The sequence below is a fragment of the Coenobita brevimanus genome, chromosome 22 (genome assembly GCF_032717465.1).
Source record: "Coenobita brevimanus isolate Jiangsu-jjx chromosome 22, ASM3271746v2, whole genome shotgun sequence".
Taxonomy (NCBI): Eukaryota; Metazoa; Arthropoda; class Malacostraca; order Decapoda; family Coenobitidae; genus Coenobita; species Coenobita brevimanus.
The window spans coordinates 4484052-4509045 of record NC_136975.1 but is presented as its reverse complement, the minus strand read 5'-3'; the positions used below and the strand labels follow the sequence as shown (position 1 = coordinate 4509045).

General features: G+C 47.0%; 1 protein-coding gene across 1 annotated transcript; it reads right to left on the bottom strand.

Moving 5' to 3' along the window:
* Positions 1 to 402: 402 nt before the first annotated feature.
* On the bottom strand, positions 403 to 24512 carry LOC145392361 (uncharacterized). Its single transcript, XM_080266763.1, has 4 exons — positions 21929 to 24512; positions 12655 to 12822; positions 9488 to 9664; positions 403 to 605 (listed from the first exon to the last, which is right to left on the bottom strand). Exons 1-4 carry the CDS (start codon positions 24510 to 24512, stop codon positions 403 to 405), a joined length of 3132 nt encoding a protein of 1043 aa, XP_080122889.1.
* Between the last annotated feature and the right edge of the window lie 482 nt (positions 24513 to 24994).

The following is a 24994-nucleotide window of genomic DNA, read 5'->3' as shown; positions in this document are numbered from 1 at the left end:
GTGTTTGTAGTGTGGGATAGAGAGATGTTGAGACGCTGGGAGGTGTTATGCTGTGTTAGGCAAGGAGATGTTGTGAGATGCTGGGAGGTGTGTTGTGTGGGTGTGGAAGGTACTGTGTTCTGTTGTGCTGTGTTGTGCTAGGCTGAGAGGTGTCGTGTTGTGCTAGGCTGAGAGGTGTCGTGTTGTGAGGTTGGGAGGTGGTGTGATGTGTGTGGCTGGGAGGTGTTGTGTTGTGTGTGGCTGGGAGGTGTTGTGTTGTGTGTGGCTGGGAGGTGTTGTGTTGTGTGTGGCAGGGAGGTGTTGTGTATGTCTGTGATTGGGAGTTGGTGTGTTATGTTGTGCTGTGTGAGGATGGGAGGCGTTGTATTGTACTGTTGTTGTGTTGTGCTGTGTTGTGTTTTGCTAGGTGTTGCACTGTATTGTGTTGTATGGGGCTGGGAGGTGCTGTGTTGTTCTATGTTGTCTTGCAGTATTCTGTGCCAAGATAAACTCCCTGTGTTCCGTAAAGATAGGTGTTGTGCTGTGTCGTGTTATGTGATGCTGGGAGGTGTTGTGCTGTGTTATGTGAGGCTGGAAGTTGTTGTGTGAAGCTGGGAGGTACTGTGCTGTGTTAGACCGGAAAGTTTTGTGCTCTGTTGTACTATATGAGGCTAGGTGTTGTGCTGTGTTGTATAAGGATGGAAGGTGTTATGCAGTCTTGTGGGAGGCTGGGGGGGGGTGTTGTGCTATGTTGTTTGAGCCTGGGAGGTGTTGTGCTGTGTTGTGTGGGGACGTGAGGTGTTATTCTGTGTTGGGTGGGGCTGGGAGGTGAAGTTCTGTGTTCTGTGGGGTTTAGGGGTTGGAAAGTGTTTTGTTTTGTGTCGGGGGTTGGGAGGTTTTATGGGGCTCAGTATGTATTATGGCCATATGGAAAAAAAAAATGCATCATAAGAAACTAATATAAAAGTTTCATAGATAAAGCAGAGGGAGTGAGAGGAAATGAAAGGCAACGATGGGCTTCTGAGATTCTTTCGAGAAATAATTATAGAGACCTGTGCAGAAGAGTGAGTGCTGTAAGCTGTCAAACTTGATATGCTTTCTACCGTGCCCTGCCATCTACTCTGCCCTGCCCTGCCTTGCCCTCTGCCCTCTACCCAGCCCTGTCCTGCCCTCTACCCAGCCCTGTCCTGCCCTCTACCCTGTCCTACCCTACCCTGCCCCTTACCCTACCCTGCCCCCTACCCTACCCTGCCCTTTACCCAGTCCTACTCTGCCCTGCCTTCTACCCTGTCCTATTCTGCCCTGCCCTATAACCAGTCCTACCCTGCCCTGCCTTTACCGAATCCTGCCTTGCCTTGCCTTCTAATAGCCCTGCATTGCCCTGCCCTGCTCTGCCCTACCCTACGCAGCCATGCCCTGTCCTCTACCCTGCCCTGGCCTGCCCCCTTCCCTGCCCTGCACTTTACCCTGACCCGACCTGCCCTGTCGTGAACTACCTTGCCTTCTACCCTACCGTGCCCTCAACACTGCCCTTCCCTGTCCTCCTGCAGGGTAGTGATAGACAGGAATGGTTAGGGTTGGATAGGGTAGTGATAGGCAGAGATGGTAAAGGTTGGGTAGGGTTGGTAAGGGTCTAGCAGGGTTGGGAAGGGCAGGGCAGGGTTGGGAATGGCCGAGCAAGTTTGGGAACGACAGGGCATGGTTGAGAAGGCAGGGCAGGGTTAGAAATGACAGGGCAGGGTTGGGAAGAGCAGAGTAGGGTTGAGAACGGCAGGACAAGGCACGGCAGGATTGAGAAGGGCACGACTGGGAAAGGCAGATTAAGGAAGGGCAGGGAGGGTAGGGAAGGGTTGGGCAGGGTTGAGTTGAGAAAGGAAGGGAAGGAAAGGGCAGGATTGGAAAGAGCAGGGCAGGGCAAGGTTGGGAAGGGTAGAGTTCGGAAGGGCACGGAATGAAGAGCAGGGTTTGGAAGGGAAGGATTCGGAAGTACAAAAGAGGGAAGGGCAGGATATGCAGGGAAAGACCGGGCCCTCTCACGTGACTTAAATGGATTCATATGGGAGATGTATGCCGATGGTATGGTACTGACTGCAGAGAATAACAGCGGGACTGAGGAAAGATTTAGGAAATGGAGAGATGGTATGGGGCACAAGGGCTTGAGTCAATGCATATAAAACAAGTGTGATGATACGTAGGGCTGGTGGTGGTACTGTCAAAGAAGAGGGAGAGTGACCATGTATGGTTAACCACAAGGGCGTGGGAAGTAATTCCATCTTGTGCAGTGTTTGTGATAAGTGGGTACATAAGAGATGTAGTGATATTAGAAGTACAGTAGACTGCGAGAAAATGCCGATTTCATGTGTGCGGTGTGTCGGGGAAAGTATATGGATATTGTCAGGCGTGATAAGACTGATTTTTTGCTGAGGAGTCTCTTGAGTTTGTGGAAGAGTTTTGTTACTTGGGAGACATGTTATGTGCTGGAGGTGGGACTATTGCTAGCTCTGTGGCTAGAGTGAGGAGTGGTTGGAAGAAGTTCAAGGAGTTATTTCCTCTCTTGACATTAAGAGGGCTCTCCCTTTGTACGAAGGGATCTTTGTATGCGGCATGTGTTAGGAGTGTCACGCTGTATGGTAGTGGGACCTGGGAAGTAAGAGGATATTCGCAGGCCCAAATGTACAGAAATGACAACAGTTGAATGATGTGCAGTGTGTCCCTGAATGCGAGGCCTAGGGAGAGAGGGTCTAGGTTTACAATGGAAGAATTAAGAGGGAGGATGAGACTGGAGTGTATTGGTGTTTTGATGAGGAGAGTTAGATTGAAATGGTTTTGGCATGTGCGGAGGATGGAGGATAACAACTGGGTGTGGAGGGTGGGAGATGTGAATGAAGAGTTGAGAGGAAGGATGGGACTGGCGCGTATTGGTGTTGTGATGAGAAGTAGATTGAGATGGTTTGGGTATGTGGAGAGGATGGAAGATATTATAGGGTTCAATCTTAGCACTGCACTACCAGGAAAATGAGAGGTGTACAGTACATGGTGCAGTATATTATCATTGCATATTGACAGAAATTTAATCTTACTAATTGCAGGGAGCAGACACGGTCCCCAGGGAGAAGCGGACGCGGACTCAGGAAGACCTTGATGCTGACCTCCGTATTGACAGCATGAGCTGCAGACGACACTGCGGGTGATGTAATTGCTTTAGCCTGATGCACTGAACATTAAATCGTTATATGTAATTATAATGCTGAAAACTTGAAATCACATTTGAATGTCTGGAAAATGCATATTACTTGGTAAGGAGAAATGGAATCTTAAACTTTAATGTCATGGAGGAAGGAGGAAAACTCAGCATTAACCCGACGGAGGCCTGACTGAGGACTAAACACCGAAGTGGCAGAGACTTCGGCAATAACTTGACAGAGGATGGGACGCCAATGGGATGGTGGCAACACAACTAAAAGGCGATTACGGCTGCATCCAAGATATAATATTATAGATGGAGGTCTTTTTATTTAGGTAAAAGAATTTTGTGCGGTGTTGACTTAGCTAGTGGAAGAAGAGGGATGTGTAGTGTAAGGCAGAGAAGAAAGAGGGAAGTGTAGTGTAGGGTAGAGGAGGAAGAGGGATGTTGTTGAAGCAGTTCATGTAGTGTTGTAGGTTTTAAATGGCTGTAGTGTCAAGGTAGTGAGTATGTACAGGATTAAGTGTTTATAGAAGAAAAAAATAATAAGAGGGCAAAACAAAACACAAAAAAATGATCACACATTTTATTTGGATGGAAGTCACTTTTTAAGTAGTTTGAGGCAGTGGTCGAGTGAGAGCTCTAGTACAGCTTCCTTTACTGGTTTGAATGGCCATAATACATTTATATCCTCTGACAAAATGGAGTCAGACTGGAGAGTCAGTGCAACCAGTAACCAAGGAGACTCATTCCTGTCTCATAACTAAGTTTCATGGGATTGACCCAGTTCTGTCAGATGGAAATGAACTAACTTATTATGGAGAGGTACATAATGAGGCTCGGGGGCTGAAGGCAGTCTCATAAGTCTGTGTGACCTTGTTGGGGTTATGGTGGTTGTTTACGTGTTTGTGTTTTTCTGGACTGAGAGTCCCTTGGTTGTCCTGTGTTTGTGTGCTTAGTCACGAGGGATCATTGGCATTGAGAACACCAGCAGGTATTGCATTGGTGTCGGTCTGGAATGGGAGAAGTCATGGAGTTGATGATTATGAAGCGTTTATGTAGAGAAAAGTATGCGAGGCAGTCAGGATTCCAGAGGCTTAAATGGTCAGTGTGTGAGCATCTGGCCCTTTTCACCGGACATGGCTGGTTTTAGCAGTGCCACGGCATGAAGGTGTCTCCCCAGTACCACTTTTGTATAATAATTTGATGTGGAAGGTGATAAGTGTGAACGTCGGGGGTAGGGTTGTGAAAGGCAGACCAAAAAAGACCTGGGATGTCATAGAGTGTGACCTCAGGGATAAGGAATTGAATAGGGAGGCTCCCACAGATCAGGCAGCCATTAGGTGACCAAGACCAACGCAAGTATGTTGGAACCTTTACAAATGATTTGATACGATTTATATGAAAATGCCGAACCGCTTCTACAGGCCCATTATGTCCTTTGAATTGCAAGTTAATTGCAGCACCTCAGTTTATATTTGCATAGGACTGAAATATAATAAAACACTTTCATCTGAGATCTAATGGCACGTTTTCCACACTGTTACAAACTGCATGTGAAAATTATGAGTTTTATTTGTGTATGATGCCAGCAAAGAGTAATTCCAAATTTAATAATTTAAATATATTCCTGGAAACTGATGATGGGTGAACATTGCTTAAAGTCCGGGTTAGGTCCCAGCAAGAGGGACTTTTTCTCAAGTATTTAAGGATAATATTCAAGACAGCAACTAAGTATTAAAGGATGTATTAATGTTGAATATAAATTAGTAATATTTTTAGTTGACTTAACCTTGATCTGTCACAGCACACTTGAGATTAAGATATATATTATTTGCAAATTGTTTTTATTTTGACTGACATTATTAGAGAAACTATGCTTATTGAAAGTATCTTAAATGAGGAATTATTGATAGGGGTTTGCCAGTAAGTTTTTATTATTATTATTATTTTACTGTAATAGGCAATTTTTCAACCTTAGAATAATAATCCCTCTTGTCGGAACTATAGGCTACTACAAGTGAAAACAAATTTGACTTATTCTTTGTGTGTTCTAGAGTTTTATATGTTTATTGATATCTTTTGTACTCCCTCCTCCTCCTTACATTACCACGCATCAAACTTCCATACTACAACCACACTGCAACCCACCCATCTCCACCACCATTCTGCAACCTACCCTACCACCACCACCACCACCCTGCAATCCACTCTACCACCACCACCACCACCCTGCAACCCACCCTACCACCACCACCACCCTGCAACCCACCCTACCACCACCACCACCCTGCAACCCACTCTACCACCACCACCACCACCCTGCAACCCACCTTACCACCACCACCACCACCCTGCAACCCACCTTACCACCACCCTGCAACCCACCCTGCCACCACCACAACACTGCAACCTACCCTACCACCATCACCACCACCCTGCAAACCACCCTACCACCACCATCCTGCAACCCACCCTACCACCACCACCACCACCTTGCAACCCACCCTACCACCACCACCACCTTGCAACCCACCCTACCACCACCACCACCTTGCAACCCGTCCTACCACCACCACCACCCTGCAACCCACTATACCACCACCACCACCACCCTGCAACCCACTATACCACCATCACCACCACCCTGCAACCCACTATACCACAACCACCACCACCACCCTGCAACCCACTATACCACAACCACCACCACCACCCTGCAACCCACTATACCACAACCACCACCACCACCCTGCAACCCACTATACCACAACCACCACCACCACCACCCTGCAACCCACTATACCACAACCACCCTGCAACCCACTATACCACCACCGCCACCACCTTGCAACCCACTGTACCACCACCACCACCCTGCAGCCCATCCTACCACCACCACCATCACCCTGCAACCCACTATACCACCACCACCTTGTAACCCACCCTTCCATGATCACTACCCTGCAACCCACCCTACCACCACCACCTCCAGCACCCTGCAACCCACCCTACCACCACCACCACCCTGCAACCCACTCTACCACCACCACCCTGCAACCCACCCTATCATCACCACAACCACCATGCAATGCACCCTACAACCACCACCACCAGCACCCTGCAACCCACCCTACCACCACTACCAGCACCCTGCAACCCACCCTACCACCACCCTGCAACCCACTCTACTATCATCACCACCTTGCAACACTCTCTTCCACCACCACCACCACCACCACCACCACCACCCTGGAACCCACCCTACCATCACCACCACCACCCTGCAACACACCACCTACCACCACCACCCTGCAACCCACCCTTCCACCACCACCACCCTGCAACCCACTATACCACCACCACCACCCTCCAACCCACTTCACCACCACCACCACCACCCTGTAACCCACCGTACCACCACAACTACCCTACAACCCACCCTACCACCACCACCACCATGCAACCCACTCTACAACCACTTCCCTGCAACTCACCCTACCACCACCACCCTGCAGCCTACTCTACCACCATCACCACACTGCAACCCACCATACCAACACCACCACCACCCTGCAACCCACCCTACCACCACCACCACCCTGCAACCCACCCTACCACCACCACCACCCTGCAACCCACCCTACCACCACCACCACCCTGCAACCCACCCTACCACCACCACCACCCTGCAACCCACTGTACCACCATCATCACCCTGGAACCAACTATACCACCACCACCCTGCAACCCACCTTACCACCACCAACACCACAACCACCACGACCATGCAACCCACTCAACCACCACCACCACTGCCCTGCAATCCACCCTACCACCACCACCACACTGCAACCCACACTACTACCACCACTACCACCCTGCAACCCACCCTACCACCACCACCACCAAACTGCAACCCACACTACCACCACCACCACCACCCTGCAACCCACCCTACCACCACCACCACCCTGCAGCCCACACTACCACCACCACCACCCTGCAACCCATCCTACCACCACCACCACCCTGCAACCCATCCTACCACCACCACCACCTTGCAACCCACCTAACCACCACCACCACCAGCACCCTGCAACTCACCCTACCACCACCACCACCCTGAACCCACCATACCACCACCACCACCCTCATGCAACCCACCATACCACCACCACCACCGTCCTGTAACCCACCCTACCACCACCACCACCATCCTGCAACCCACCCTACCACCACCACCACCACCATCCTGCAACCCACCCTACCACTACCATCACCACCACCACCTTGCAACCCACCCTACCACCACCATCACCACCACCACCTTGCAACCCAACCTACCACCACCACCACCACCACCAAGACCACCTTGCAACGCACCCTACCACCATCACCACCCTGCAACCCACCCTACCACCACCACCACCCTGCAACCCACCCTACCACCACCACCACCACCCTGCAACCCACCCTACCACCACCACCACCACCCTGCAACCCACCCAACCACCACCACCACCACCCTGCAACCCATCGTACCACCACCACCCTGCATCCCACCCTAACACCACCACTACCCTGCAACCCAATCTACCACCACCACCACCATCACCACCCTGCAGCCGACCCTACCACCACCACCCTGAACCCACCCTACCACCATTCAACCCACCCAGCCACTAAAAACTACCACCACTACTACCACGACCATACAACCCACCCTACCACCACCACAAGCACCCTGCAACCCACTCTACCACCACCACAAGCACCCTGCAACCCACCCTACCACCACCACCTAATCCCTGCAACCCACTCTACCACCACCACCAGCACCCTGCAACCCACCCCACCACCACCACCTAAACCCTGCAACCCACTCTACCATCACCATCACCTTGCAACCCACTCTACCACCACCACCACCCTGCAACACACTTACCATCACAACCACCCTGCATCCCACAATATGACCACCACCTCCCTACAACCCACCCCACCACCACCACCATCACCCTGCAACCCACCCTACCACCACCATCACCCTGCAACCCACTGTACCACCACCATCTCCCTGCAACCCACCCTACCACCACCAACACCCTGCAACCCGCCCTACCACCACCACCACCATCACCACCCTGCAACCCACTCTACCACCACAATACCACATTGCAACCCACCCTACCATCACCACCGCCCTGGAACCCACCCTACCATCACCACCGCCCTGGAACCCACCCTACCACCACCACCCTGGAACCCACCCTACCACCACCACCCTGCAAGCCACCCTACCACCACCACCATGCAAGCCACCCTACCACCACCACCATGCAAGCCACCCTACCACCACCACCATGCAAGCCACCCTACCACCACCATCACCACCCTGCAAGCCATCCTACTACCACCATCACAACCCTGCAACCCACCCTACCACCACCACCAGCCTGCAAGCACCCAACCACTACCACCACCCTGCATCCTACTATACCACCACTACCACCCTGCAACCCACCGTACCACCACCACCACACTGCATCCCAACCTACCACCACCACCACCCTGCAACCCATCCTACCACCACCACCACCTTGCAAACCACCCTACCAGCACCACTAACCTGCAACCCACTCTACCACCACTACCCTGCAACCCACCCTACCACCACCACCACCCTGCAACCCACCCTACCACCACCACCCCGCTGCAACCCACCCTACCACCACCACCACCCTGCAAACCACCCTACCACCACCACTAACCTGCAACCCACTCTACCACCACTACCATGCAACCCACCCTACCACCACTACCCTGCAACCCACTCTACCACCACCACCACCTTGCAACACACCTTACCACCACCACCACCTTGCAACACACCTTACCACCACAACCACCTTGCAACCCACCCTACCACCACCACCACCACCCTGCAACCCACTATACCACTACCACCACCCTGCAACCCACTGTACCACTACCACCACCCTGAACCCACTCGACCACAACCACCACCACCACCACCACCACCCTGCAATCCACCCTGCTACCACCACAAGCATCCTGCAACCCACCCTACCACCACCACCACTATGCAACCCACCCTACCACCACCACCACTATGCAACCCACCCTACCACCACCACCACTATGCAACCCACCCTACCACCACCACCACTATGCAACCCACCCTACCACCACCACCACTATGCAACCCACCCTACCACCACCACCACTATGCAACCCACCCTACCACCACCACCACCACCCTGCAACCCACCCTACCACCACCACCACCCTGCAACCCACCCTCCTCGCTGCCCTCCTCGCGACACAGTAGATGAGCCTGCCACCAGCTCTGCGGCGCCTCATGCAACTCGGACACGAACTTGTAGCAGTTGTCTTCGTACAAGGTCCAGGAGTCGATGTCCGAGCATTGTGTGATGGGTGGCTTTGTTGGTGGGGCTGCCGTGGTGTGCATGGTGCCTGGAAGGATGAAATAGTTTTTAGTAATACTGGTCTTTGTAACTGGCTTCACGACTTACAGCAGGAACTACCAATTAATAGTCAACAGAACGTCATCTCTGGGACCGGTGACAGTTGGGTTCCTCAGTGATTTATGCGGGACCAGTATATTTCATTATTTATACTGAATAACCCCGATATGGGCTAAACAAGCAGTGCACACGCCCAATTTTGCAAAAAGAGTCAGGTTTAGGTGAAGTACTGAATTACAAAATAATGCCTACTGCAGGACGTTGAAATATTCACTAAATGATCATTAAGCAGAAATAAATATGCTCTTTTATGTCACTAAGTTACATACTGAAAACAGTGACCAAAATCAAGGAGTTTTAGTATGATACAAAACGTACCATAAAAAACACACTATAGCCCACTCAGGTCAAGCTTCATATCACTTACAATTTTCACACTGGTACAGTAAGACTACCAAAACAAGTGGGATGCTACACTTCATAATAACAGAGATTTGCAGTTACTTCTTGTGCCTTCAAAGAAACCTTGGAAACAGCATACCAAATCTTGTCATATGTATGTAATCTGCGTTGAGATCCACGTGCTCGCTTTCCCCAATTTCTGATCTTCTTTATTTTGGGGAACGTGCCTGACCTCTCAAGAATTACCGGGGGAGCCAGGCCTCCCAAATATTGCATTATGGTCCACTGTGCAACATGTACTAAGATATCACAAAGTATCTGCCCTCCTTCCCCTAATTTGTATGCTTTATAAATTCTGCATGAGGCGAACCCCCCTAAAAATAATGGTAGAAAATTTAATATAGTGGAAGATACTACCATGGACCAACACGAACTGAGCTGAGATGCCTCGCCAAAATCCATCTGCTCACAACCCCTTATTTCTGGTCATTTTTATTATTAGGTGAGGGTTGACCCCCAAGAATTGCTGGGGGTGTCATGCTCCCCAAATCTTGCACAATGGAAAAGAGTCCATTGTCTGGACGTATTGTTGTTTGGAACAATCTCTTGCACGAAGGATATCACTGGGATTAATTCAGACTCTGACAAATGCCAAATAGATTTTTTTTCTCTCTCACAGCTGAGTGGATAACATTCATGGTGAATGAGTTAGAAACAATCTCCATTAACCCACTCACTATGATGATGTCATTGCTGCACCCAGGATACTCTCATAAATATCTACGTCCAACTGTATACACCACACCACACTACATGCACATTATACATCACAACCTCTAATCCATCCCCTCTTGAACAATGGCAGCTGCAATATTAAGAGCAAATGCTGTGGTGCCTCACACTGCCACCACCTGCAGGATAGGGCTGGTGACACAGGGCTCTCCTGGTCGCCATCAAACGACTGTGCCACAAACCATGCTCGTCAGGGTAGAAGTGCAGATTCGGCCTTGAATTTTACTGACATCCGTGGTCTTAGTATCAATCTGAATTCTATTCACATCTTCCTTGAATCCATATCTCCACCTGCCGTATACCACACACAAGCCCAAGTCTCTCCCGCTACTGACTTAACCTAATACAGTTTTCCTGGTTACCATCTCCTCACTAACTTTCGCAACAAGGTAGACACTTGTTGCTATAGTAAATCTGAATATTCAATTGACACTATCATCACTTCTTATTTTGATTACTCATTGTACAAACTAATTCACAGTAATATAATCAAATATATCTTTACAGTTTATCGTTCCCCCAATGCCTCACCAGAACCCAGTTTATTTGACTCATATCCACACAGATTAACCTTACCCTTACTGCATTACAACAACTGAAAGAGACTCAGAACAAAGCAAGAAGAATAATTCATAACTCAGTAATTACAAATGAACTACCTCCCCTACAGGTAAGACGGCATTATTTTACAGATACTTTTATGGCAAATGCATAGGTGAAGTTGCATCGTAGAGGGTGTGGCCGGAGACGTGTTTATGTGCTGGGAATTATAAACCTGTAGAATGTCTGGGCTAAAGACTTTATCAATTTAATCACTGGACACAGAACAAGATTTTGCCATGTTCTTGAAAATCCCCGTAAGATATTAGAAGCTTGTTGAACATACGAGTATTATGATCAGTTATATATGGTCTGCCCTTTCCTCTCCTCCAACCTTCTTTCCTTCCATCCTCTTCTGTCTTTCTTTCCTTCATTCTTTCCTCGTCCTTCTGCCTACGGGTGACTTTACACTCCCTCTTCTGTCTTTCTTTCCTTCATTCTTTCCTCTTCCTTCTGCCTGTGGGTGACTCTACTCTGAGTGACAAGCCAAATGGTTTCCTGTACATCAGGAAACCATTTACTATGCTGGGTGGTAACCATATACTGTAACTAAATGTTGGCACCTGGTTGTTTAGTGGGTAATTATTGTGCTCCAGTTGGATTGAGCCGGTGAAGGTTTATATCCAAGGGGTGGTTGGGGTTGATTGCTCATGTAATGCCACTCAGGGATGAGTGAGGCTGGTCACTCTCATCTTATATGCCGGGACCAACCGCCTAGCCCCGGGCTCCTACGCTCCTCATGGGGCAACGTAGGATTGGATGATGGATGGCTGGATGAAAAAAGAACCATATTACCAGCAATTTATGATGCTGATGTGTTAAGTACTTAAGTGATGATGATAATGAAGCTGTTTTATCTATAATTATCTATGTTTGGAACCACAAGCAACTGTGTGTTAATGTACAAACACCCGGGTGCAATAGTTATCCAAGCAGAGTGTGCACGTAAAAAGTTGTGTGTACAGCCTCTAATCAAATGTGTTTAAATCTATCTATCTACCTACCTATCTTTCTGTCTATCTATCTATCTATCTATGTCTGTCTATCTATCTACCTATCTCCATTTGTCTATCTATCTATCTACTACCTATTCATCTATCTGTCTGTCTATATCTACCTATCTAGCTGTCTGTCCATCTATCTATTTTTCTATCTATCTATCTGTGTATCTATCTATCGGCTTACCTTCCTTGGCCTCACAGATGATGGGTAGGTTGGCTTCACAGTACGAAACAGAAAACTTGAGGGAGAACACATTAGCTGAGCCACACTCCTTCCTGCCGTCCTCAGCGTCGGGCTGGTTCAGGTCCCAGTCTATGAAGGTGAAGGGAGTGCCGTCCGTCCACTCGTACCCTTGAACATCACATCATCGTGTTATACAAACTGAAAAAGATGAAGTAGGCAGCAATTCCCCCGTATCCCATTATGGTGTATGATGAAATTATGCATGATCAGTCAACCCACATTTATATAATAGTTGGCATGTCGGGTTTGCGAAGAATTTTGAAGATCTGAATGATAACTGAAGGAATGGATGGTTTATTACACTGCACAGTCCATTAACAGAGTCCTACCTCCATGACCTGTTTCTCTGTCTGCATCATACCCACCTCATACAATAGTGAGTTCGGATTCATGATGATGGTGATGATGATGATGATGTGGTGGTGGTGGTGATGATGATGGTGGTGGTGGTGGTGGTGATGATGATGATGATGATGATGATGATGATGGTGGTGGCGGTGGTGATGGTGGTGGTGGTGATGATGATGATGATGATGATGTGGTGGTGGTGGTGATGATGATGATGATGATGATGGTGGTGGTGGTGGTGATGATGATGATGATGATGATGATGATGATGATGACGATGATGATGATGATGTCTCAAGATGGTGCGATGTGTGTCATAATTATTTTGGTCAGTGTTGCAGAAGAGTGAATACACGGACAGACACGGGAAACTCTCTCTCTCTCTCTCTCTCTCTCTGTGCCTCTGTCTGTCTGTCTGTAGTTTAATACAGGATGTGCCAGAGTGGACTGCTAAAGGAAGAAGAGGTAGAGGTAGGCCGAGGGAAACCTGGTTGAGGACAATGAAAAAAGAAACAGGAGAGGAGTGTTGGTGGGACCTGAAGGAGATGGCAAGAGACAAATATTAGTGGAGAGAGTTCATTGAGGCCCTATGCATCTCGTGGGGTGCCACAGGAAATGATTGATTGATTGATTGATTAGTAAGAGATGTACTGGAAAGGCCCACACATCGAAACCATCCTCTCACACCCGAGACGAAAGTGTTGATACTATTAAGGTTCCTTGCAACTGGAAAAATGCAGCAGTGTAACTGTGATGACTTTGGACCATCGCAGCCATCAGTGAGCAATGTGATAACGGAAACACTCTGTGCTCTAACTGCTCCACACATTGTTAAGAGGTTTGTGAAGTTCCCCCATACACTCCCTGAACTACAAAGAACTGAAAGAAAATTCAGGCGAATTGCTGGCTTTCCTGGGGTAGCTGGTGTGATTGATGGGACTCACATACGAATTGTGGCACCAAACCAGTATGAAGAAGTGGGTATAACTTTAGAAGTAACCAACGTTACCGATTTTCATTATATTATGTCCCTGAACTATTCTAACCAAGACTTACCTTTTAAGGCTAGTTTGAGTTGGGGGAGCTAATTTTGTAGGGGTCGTCATATAGTGGCTTAGGTTAGGCTGTCTCTCCTTATTCCTTCTTGCAATGCTTTTCACTTTACCACATTCACTGATGGAACTGGGACACGATAATGGTCTTTGGCTTCTTAGTCACATTCTATACCTGAAAGATTTGAGGAAAATTAGTCATGAAGAACATCATAGTCCACGTTACGTTTCATCATAAACAAGACCAAGTCTACTAATACATAAACAAATATACAGGAAAAAAACAGCAATTTTTAAATTCAGAGGAGTGGGATGGGGTGAGTACTTGACTGTAAATCCATATTATATACGCTGGTGTTAGAGTTCTGAAGTATTGACTAATTCCCTATCAATGGTACTGCTATCTGGGTGACAATGCTACACCAGCTACATTTTGAGCTGCAGAACATTAGCTGGCAATCTTTCCAATATTTACTATGGAAAAAAAAAGGGGGGGGAGGGGGGAGCAGCATAAGAAGTCTTACTGTACATCCGTTGCAGCCTCTTGATAAAGCCTTATGGATTAAACATATGGAAAATGAAATACAGTAGTCTTCCATATCAGCCAGGGATACTTTATAAAGATGCCTGTTGATGGTGGAAACCTTTATATTACTGGCATCCTGTGGTAAGCAGTGGCAACCATCACCCAATCATGCAGTCCTGCCTATTTCACAACAATGGGTGGTAACCATATAAGCAAATAACATGGTGACAGTGCCCCTGTACACTGGATGGAGAGAGAGAAAAGCAATGTCCATTAAAGAACAAAACCTCCACACTCTTCACTGCACCTTGCTGTGGCAAGGCACTTCTACCGTAGGGAACACTGGTTCATGGTGGTCCTGCAGAAGCAACTGTTTGCATGTGGCTGATGGGTCTGCTCAGCCATACAGACCTTTACTTTACTACTACAACTATAGTCTGTCTCAGGAAAGACGAGGGTAGAAATCTTACTCAAAATTACAAAAGGGGGATTTTCCCCCCAAAATGAAGGTCAAAACTAATTAAAACACGGTATTTTGCATTGGAAACCATAAAAATAATACTAAAAGAAAACGTTGGTTACTTCTAAAAATTTACCAAGAAGTGTATGTGAATAGGAAAAATTACCACAGCATGAACATTCAGTTGGCGATTGAGAGTGAATATAAAATACTGGATGTGGTTGCAAGCTGGCCTGGATCAACACATGATGCCCGAATTTGGCCAGAAAGTGGACTAAAGGAAGCAGCAATCACGGCATTTCAGGGAGGCTGCAATGGATCGTGCAGCGTGGAGAGCCGCCATTAGGTGACCAAAGCCGACATATGCAAGCATGTTGGAGCCTTTAAAAACGAAAAACGAAAACGATATGTTATACCAATTATCACAAAAACTCACAAGCCATTATGGTTCGATCTCACCGGTCTGTCGCATGTGCCACAAAGGTTCACAGGACGCCCACCAGGCTGGCCCGCTGGGTAGGTTGTGTTTATGTCGCTTAGAGCAACACGATAGTGTTTACATTTTATCCATTTTATCGACATTCGTAAAGAATCATAATATATGATCAAATAGATGTTGTTTCTATATATGTAAAGTAGTTTTTCATTTTTAAACTACTTACTGATACTCTAAGGCTTTCTAATGGTAATTCAATAAATATATTAAGCAGATTCTTTGAGAGAGGTGAAGTCAGTGATTGTACAGGGAGGTTGGATTTACTCACCTGGTTTACTCACCTGGTTGGCTACCCTACTAGAATTAACAGTATGGCTCGGTAGGAATCTGCTTTTCAAGAAGTAGGGCAGCCCATACCTGCTGGCACGCCAGTCCCGTTTCCTATACACATCATCATCAGAATAGACTATTGATTCGAGGCTGAGTTTTGTGCCATATGCACGGTAGATGCACTACTTGAAGGACTTCGAATTAAGAGTCGTAGTTATTCAGTATAGTCGAACAGGATGTGACCTAGTTGTGAGTGAAGGGACTTTTTAAATGATGCAACTGAGTCAGCGCTAACAGCATCATCTGAAAGAAAGTTCCAGAGGTCTATACATCTGATGCTGAAAAACCTACGTCTCTACTCGGCTGAAGTGCGGGGCTTGGCCACCTTGAATCTATGGCCCCTGGTGTGAGTTAACGAAGGAAGAGAAAAAAGCTCAGGCGGTGCAATTGGGGACTGGCGATGGAAGATTTTCCAGCATTTAATGAGGTCAGCTCTGATCAATCTCCCTTTTACAGAGGAATTGGAAAATGTGAGTACGTTTAAGTACGTGGGTAGGGTGATGAGTAAGGATGGAGGTTTGGAGGGTGAAGTGCTTGAAAGGGTACAGCAGGGAAGAAAGGTTGCTGGTTCTTTGAAAGCAGTGATAAGAAACAGGGAAGTGAGCATGGAAGTGAAAAAGTTACTACATGACAGTATTGTGATACCAACTCTAACGTATGGAAGTGAAGCTTGGACGTTGTTGGAAGGACACAAGTCAAGTGTGAGAGCAGTGGAAATGAGTTATTTAAGAAGAGCCTGTGGAGTCACATGGAGAGACAGGCTGACGAATGAGGATATAAAGGAGCGTTGTGGTGTTGATGTGGATGTGATAGGAAGCGTTATGAGGAACACACTGAGGTGGTTTGGCCATGTGGAGAGGATGAAGGGTGAAAGACTGACGAAGAGAGTGTATGTGAGTGGGATGGATGGGGGAAGAGGGAGGGGGAGGCCGAGGATGAGATGGAGGGATGGGATGGAGAGGTATATGAGAGAGGGGGGTGTGAGTTGGGAGCAGGGCAGTGAAATGTCCCAAAACTTCTAGGAGTACTCCTAAAATTATTACTAAATGTGGTTGTAGATGAGAGTTGCTCCTAAAAGTTCCTCCTAGGAGGACTCGTAGTAGTAATTTCGCTGCTACCATGAAGTGTTACCAACACAAAGAATCTATCTATCTATCTATTGCCAGACGCCTCAATTCCGTTTGGGGTGGCCACAAACAAATCGCCTCCAAGTCGCCCTGTCCCCCGCTATTTCACTGCCCTGCTCCCAACTCACACCCCCCTCTCTCATATACCTCTCCATCCCATCCCTCCATCTCATCCTCGGCCTCCCCCTCCCTCTTCCCCCATCCATCCCACTCACATACACTCTCTTCGTCAGTCTTTCACCCTTCATCCTCTCCACATGGCCAAACCACCTCAGTGTGTTCCTCATAACGCTTCCTATCACATCCACATCCACACCACAACGCTCCTTTATATCCTCATTCGTCAGCCTGCCTCTCCATGTGACATCACAGGCACAACCTCTTCCCTTCCTAAAGCCTCCCTGTTCTTCTCCAACCAATTCCTCTGTTCTTTCTCTAACTCACACATCTTATATCTGCATACACATGCAGTAATACACGCATGGGCACACATGTTGTAGTCATATGATGGGTAATCTAATAATAACGGTGATAAGATGATGATTATGATGATGATGATGATGAGCCAAGATGATGTGTGGGATACTGAGAGGATCTTATGGGTAGTGTAAACGCACCTAAATACTTACTAAGATTATTTCATTCAGCTGAGATATATTCTGGCAGTCAGATGTTAATATGCCTGTCATAATAAAAAAAAATTATATATATTAATATCTTGAGACTCGGTGGCAGATATAATTAAAAAGGCGCATCTTACGTAGAGGTTAATGGATGATGATGCTATAAGCGATCATTTTCGACAGGTTTTACTCTAGATAATTAAAATCGTCTGACAGTAATATGAACAGAGGCAAAGAGACGTTCTCAAAGTGAAGTGGTTAATGTAAAGATAATGATAATGTTTAAGTGTATAACACATAAGTGAAAAGAGTATAGTTTAAATGAAATATACAGTAAAGCAAATGTTACCGAGCATGATTGAAATGAGTCTTCTGTCTCTAACTGGAACTCTGTGAACCATTGAAGCTCCGAATCCCATCAGTCACCCTCTAACCGAGAAAGGGGGAGGTCGCAGGTGCTGTGTGTATATTAACTCAGTGATGGAATTATAGTGTGTAAACAGCTTCCCCGTCTTCTTGAGGTACAGGAGGGTAAGCGAGGATACTGTTCATTCGTTCTTTGATAGCTAGGAGTTCTCTCCGCTGCGCCAAATCGTCTGTATTAATCTGAAAAAGTAAAGATGCGCTGTGGTGTTGATGTGGATGCGCTGGAGGGTGTTGGGAGAGGTACCTTGAGATGGTTTGCCATGTGGAATGAAGACTGAGAGATTACCTATAGCTCTTCCACCTTAACTTGGCCCAGGTTTTCGTCCCTTTGTAGCTTATTTCATGTAGCTCAGTGGCAGGAAAATATAATACAGTACTACGGTTCTACGTACGTTCTTACCATGATGCTTGTTATTTATTTATTTATTTTACGCGTCATATTCTGGTATTCGTATTGCTACAGCTCAGAACTGAAGACAGAGACAGTAATATTAGGACAAGTTAGAGTGAAAGGAGTATAAGAGAGTGTATGTGAGTTAGGTGGAGAGACGAGTAGTGGGAGACCGAGAATAATGAGATGGAGGGATGCGGTGGAGAGGTATATGAACGATGCTGGTGTGAGTTGAAGGAGAGGCAGCCTGATGATGCATGACAGGGTAACATGGAGGCGGTTTGTTTGTGGTCACCCCTCCAGAGATTGGTTTTAGATATAAGAAAGAGCACCGAGATATAAATACATCCATAGTAGCGAGTCAAATGATTTTTCTTTTCTGTTGCTCTGTAAGGTCTCTCTCAGCTTAACATAATCCTGGAGTTTTTCCTTGAATATATATCTTTATTAATCTATGCTACGTTCAGTGTAGGGTCGGACCTTACAGTCGGAGGGAGAGTGATAGCCAGAATTAACTTCCATGCTGACGAGGTGCCAGTGGGAGATGGGTGTCCGTACGAGGGATGATGCATATGAAAGTGGAGAAATATTAGGGAGAGTGAAAGGCAGAATTAACTACCACATGCTGGCAAAGTACATCTGGGAATGGGATGGGTGTGTAGGGAGTGTGATGTTTGTGAAAGTGGAAATATTGTAAAGTATTGGTTATGTTTATGCGTCAGAGTGTGTGTATGTCATTGGTAGAAGTAATATGGTGTGAATATATGTAAGTATATATTATCTTTATTGATAGACAGTGGGTGATTCTGTACTTATGAAATAAGAGGCTTTACGAAATGTTGATATACATATTTAGACACCACGTTATGGAGATGGTTTGTGTAATATCCTACAGAGACACACAGCCACACCTCCATACACAGCCACACCTTCATACACACACACACACACACACACACACACACACACACACACACACACACACACACACACACACACACACACACACACACACACACACACACACACACACACACACACACACACACACACACACACACACACACACACACACACACACACACACACACACACACACACACACACACACACACACACACACACACACACACACACACACACACACACACACACACACACACACACACACACACACACACACACACACACACACACACACACACACACACACACACACACACACACACACACACACACACACACACACACACACACACACACACACACACACACACACACACAGCCTCTTCCCTTCAGTAGAGCTTCACCCATCTTAGGAGAAATCTCTAGACGCTGGCAGGAGTAGAGGAGACTGTTGACAACCCAGTTACCCTGAGCCAATTATAATCATCAGGTTGTACCAGTTAAATAATAATAATAATAATAAGAAGAAGAAGAAGAAGGTGTCATGATGTTGAATAAGTAAAGAATTTTCACATCAAACCATCACTGATATTATGCACCTGTACTGATGGATGAGTAAATGGGGAGTGCGTCGTCCTGTCTCGGCTACCTCCCTTTCCTTGGGGGAAGCAGCCTAGGTATATAGATAGATAGATAGACTGATGTGTTGATTTTACCTGTATGATATCTTAATCAGGAACTCAAAATGTGGCATGCAGGCTAATAAATCTGATCCCTGCTAGTCTTACATTAGTGACCGTCAAAAACTGAGGTCTTTAATTCTCCTTTGGTCTCATAGTTTTAAGATTAAGGACTAAATTAAGACGAAGTATTGAAGGAGTCTGTATTATTTCTGTGTATTTTTTTTTATGCAAGGAAGAATGAACCCAAGGCCATTTTTCCTGGATACCTCTGTGACAGGTTTCCCTCATTTATTTATACAGTTTTCTTATTTTTTTTTATTTTCATTACTTTTTTCCTGATGTCCTCTGCGTGTTCCTCTCCGCCAAATCCCTAACAGTAAGTGCTAGCAATACAATATACTAACACTATTTCATTTTTCAGAGAGAAGGAACCAAAGGCTGAACACCAAACGCAAGATAGTCGAACAAGCAAGCCAACGTCAAGACCATGCTGTACCTGGACACACAGCGTTGGAAAAATGGAGGTCGAAGGCAGGGGGAGATGCACACCAGAATTTTGGCAATGCAGGTGAGTGATTACAGGACACGTAGTATTTTTCCACATCATTTCATCAACTCCCCCACCTCTCTCTTTCTCTCTCTCACACACACACACACACACACACACACACACACACACACACACACACACACACACACACACACACACACAGTATTTTTCCACATCATTTCATCAACTCCCCCACCTCTCTCTTTCTCTCTCTCACACACACACACACACACACACACACACACACACACATTACATTAACCCTTCCACTACAGTGAGGAGATGGAAGGAGCACTTTGAGGATTTGTTGAATGTAGAGGGTGACAACAGTGCGAGTATAAGTGGTTGGGGAATGGCTGAGAGAAGGAGAGATGAGAGGAGGGAGGAAGAGATCCGTAGGGCGGAAGTAGTGGAAGCAATGAAGAAGATCAGTACCTACAGTAAGATATTCACGGAAGAGATAGGCGCAGCGTGTGAGGTGGTTTGTGGAGTGAGGAGGAGATGCAAGGATGTGCAAGGGACAGCATGGTGGAATGATGAGGTGAAACGAGCCGTGGAACAAAAGAAGAAGGCATATAGTGAATGGTTAGCGAGAAGAGGTAGGGGAGAAGATGAGAGAGAGAAGAGAGAGATATATGTGAACAGGAGAAGGGAGGTGAAGAGACTGGTAGTAGTAGTAATTGATTCCCCCCCCCCCTGTTAGAGAAGGTGGGGGGGGCTGGGCCACCTCGTAGCCCAGTGCGGTAATGTTCGTTTAGTAGTTACATCGGAGGGGGTTTTGACTTAACTAGGTTGATTAAAAGATGCGGGGTGTTGGATGTGGCGTTATGGATGATGGATGTGGCTGTGTTGCTTAGTGTTTGAACAGGTGTGGCGAGATGGGAGGTGGGTGTTATATCGGGGTCTGGGTAAGCGGCGCCACGTCTGATGGTGGCTGTTGCTCTGCATTTAATTATGTAGTGTAACAGGGGGATGGGGGCGTCTGTTCTGCAGTAGCTGCAGATTGCGTTTCTGATGTTATTGATTACTAGATCGCGTGATAAGTAGCCGAGGCGGAGGCGGTGTATGTACAGTAAGTGAGAAGTCTGTTGGGTGTATGTGTGGGTAGCGGTATTTGTTTATATTTTGTTGCACTAGCGTACCAGATGGCGGAAGTGGAGCCTTGGTTGACATGGTATTCATGTTCTTGTTTTGTGAGAGTGGGTGTTATCGTTTTTATGTCGTGTTTTGTTTGTGTTATGGTCGGTGGTATGTGTATATCTATCTGTGGGTGCGTAAGGGCGTGTTTGGCTGCACGGTCTGCTCGTTCGTTGCCGTGTATGTTTACATGGCTGGGGATCCAGTGTATCGTGATTGTTCTGCCTGATTGTGCGATGTTGTGTGCTGTGTTGTTTATTGTGGAGATGATGTGTCTGTTGTTGCGGTGTTTATGTTTGCGTAGTGTTTGTATGGCGGAGAGAGAGTCTGTGTGTATGTTTATGTGCGTCTGTGTATTTGTTGTGTTAGCGTCTGACAGAGCCTCCGCAATGGCTACTAGTTCTGTTTGCAGGGTGGATGCTCCGTCAGAGATTCTTGCAGCGAATTCTTTTTCATTGCTGATGAATGCAGCTGCAGCTTTCGGTTGTTCTACAGAACCATCTGTATAGTAGTTTACTGTGTTTCGGTCTGTGATTGTCGCAATTCTTTCTAGCGTTTCTTGGCGTAGTAGTTGTGGGAGTGTGTTTTTTTCCCCTGTGATTTTTGGGGTGAGGAGTCTGTATGGTGGGGGGGTCCATGGGGGAGGTTCTTTATATTCCGGTATCAGGGTGTCGGGCTGTTGTGTGATTTTGTTTGTGGCGTTGTATTTCCTAATGGCCCGAATTGTGCAGTGTGTCCAGCTTTTATTTAGGAGAGTGGGGTGTCTGATCAGTTCTGCTTTGATTTGTTTTATAGGGGTAAGGTCTGAAGCACTGTGAGCTAGCTTAGCAGCTATGCATACTACTCGTGCTTGTATTCTGTTTTGTAATGATTCGATACCGCATTCCATGCGTAGGTTGACGAGACGAGTCCAAGGTGGGGCGTTTGTTATCGCACGTAGTGCATTATTCTGGATTACCTTTAACTTTTCTGTTAGGTGTGATTCTATGGTTATTAGTGCAGGGGCGGCGTAGTCTACTAGGGAACGGATAGCTTGGATGTAGAAGAGTCTTAGTACTCGATGTGTTGCTCCCATTCCTCTGCCAGCTAACGCTCTGAGTGCGTTTGTTCTTATTTTTGTTCTTTCCCTGAGGTAGCTTATTTCTTGTCTGAATCTGAGGTTGGTATCTAGCCAGACTCCTAGATACATGTGGGTGGTGACGTAGTCGATAGGTGTGGTATCGAGGTATAGTTGTTGTTGTGGTGTGTTCATACCGAAGGGGAGTGCTTTGGTTTTGTTTATGTTTATTTTAAAGCCAAGGTTTTTGCAGGCGGAATTTAAGCGTGTCAAGGCGGTTTGGGCTTTAGTGTGATAGGGGCCCTTGTTTATGATGATTGCTAGGTCGTCTGCGTAAGTGAATAATTTGACGTTGGGGCCTAGGTCTATTTCTAGGAGGCGTTCAATTAGTGTGTTAAAGAGGGTGGGGCTGATTATACTTCCCTGAGGGGTGCCGTTGGTGTGTTTGTGGAGTGATGATGTGGTGCCGTGGAAACGCACCATCGCTTCTCTGTTTGTGAAGAAGTTTTCTATCCACTGTAGGAGCTTGCCTCCTATTCCTTTGCGGGCTAGGGCATCTAGTATTGATTCGGGGCAGGCTAGTTCGAAAGCCTTCTCTAAGTCTATAAAAATAGCTAGCCCCCTCCTTCCTCTCAGTTCGGTGAGGAGTGCTGCGAGGCATTCGCTCGTTCCTCTGCCGCTGGTGTAGGCGAATATATGATCGTGGGGTGTGGGTGTGCACCACTGTAGTCGTCGTAAAATCATTCTTTCAGCTGTTTTGCTGAGACAGCTTAGTAGGGAGATGGGCCTGTATGAGCCTGGGTTTTTGGGTTTTGGCACGGGGGTGATGAGTGCCTGTTTCCAAGTTACTGGGAGTTGTCCTGCTTCCCAGGAATGGTTAATTAGGTTAAGTATGGCGGCTTTTGCAATGGGGCCTGCGTGTCTTATCATAGAGTAAGTGATGCCATCCTTACCAGGGGCAGTGTCTTGGCTTGTTTTCAGTGCGTTTTCAAGTTCGTTCATTGTGAATGGGCAGTCGGCTGGATGCTCTTTTTTCTTCTCCCTGTTAATTAGGTGTCTTCTTTCATTATGCAGTAATTCCTGGCGCCGTCTTGTGGCATCTGGGAGATGTCTTCGGGAAGTGTTGTTTGCAAAGTTTAGTGCTATTCTTTCAGCTTCTTCTTGTGGGTTGGGGTGGGATGTGGGTCTGTTGGGGGTTGATCCTGACACTGCTCTGAGTTTTTTCCATAATGCCCCAGTGCTGCTGCTTGCATTAAGGGAACTGCACCACTCTAACCACTTTTTTTCCTTGATTTTGTTCTTTTCTTCTCTTACCAGTCGGACTGTCGTTCGTAAATGTTGCAGTCCTTCAGGGGTTCTGTTTTTCCTGTATATTTTCTTTGCTTGGTTTTGTCTGTGGTTTAGTTCCTTGACTCTATCGTTGTAAAACCACCAGCCCTTGTGGTTGAGTCTTTTGTGTGTTGTTTTAGGGATGGCAGCTAGTGCGGCGTCTTGTATGGCTGTTGTTATTTGTTTTTCATGTGCTTGGAGATCAAGTGAGTGTTGCAGTGAGGCTGTGAGTTGTTCCAGAGTATCTGTGTATAGTTGCCAGTTAGCTTTTTTTGTATTGAACCGTGGGGGTGGGCCTGGTGGTTTGGGTAGAGGGGGTAAATTAGCTTTTATTGATATGGCATGGTGGTCAGACATTAGAATTGGGTGGGTGTTCCACTGGGTTAGGGGAGCCAGATTGGTTGATATGAATGCGAGGTCAAGGCGCCTCCTTGTATATGGGTTGGGGTGTCGGCTTTATTTAGAAGGGTGACTGTGTTAGTTTCGTTCAGGAGTTCTGCAATGTGTCTCCCTGCTTGGTTGGTGTTGCTAGGGGAGCCGAGGAGGGGGTGATGGGCGTTCATATCTCCTACTATGAGTGTTGGCTGTGTGTCTGCATTAGCAACGAGTTCTGTGAGGTCAAGGTCTGCGTTATGCTTGCGGTATACGTTGTAGATGTGGAGATTGCAGTTCTGCAGTGATATGGAAATTCCCTGTGCCTCTACCCCGTCACCACAATGTGGCATGGGTACTATGGGTGTTGTGGGTATGTGGTTTCTTATAAATATTGCGAGGCCTTGGGGCCCGTTACGTGCTGAGGGGAGGAAGAGGGGGGTGAAGTCTCTCAATCTGCAGTTTCG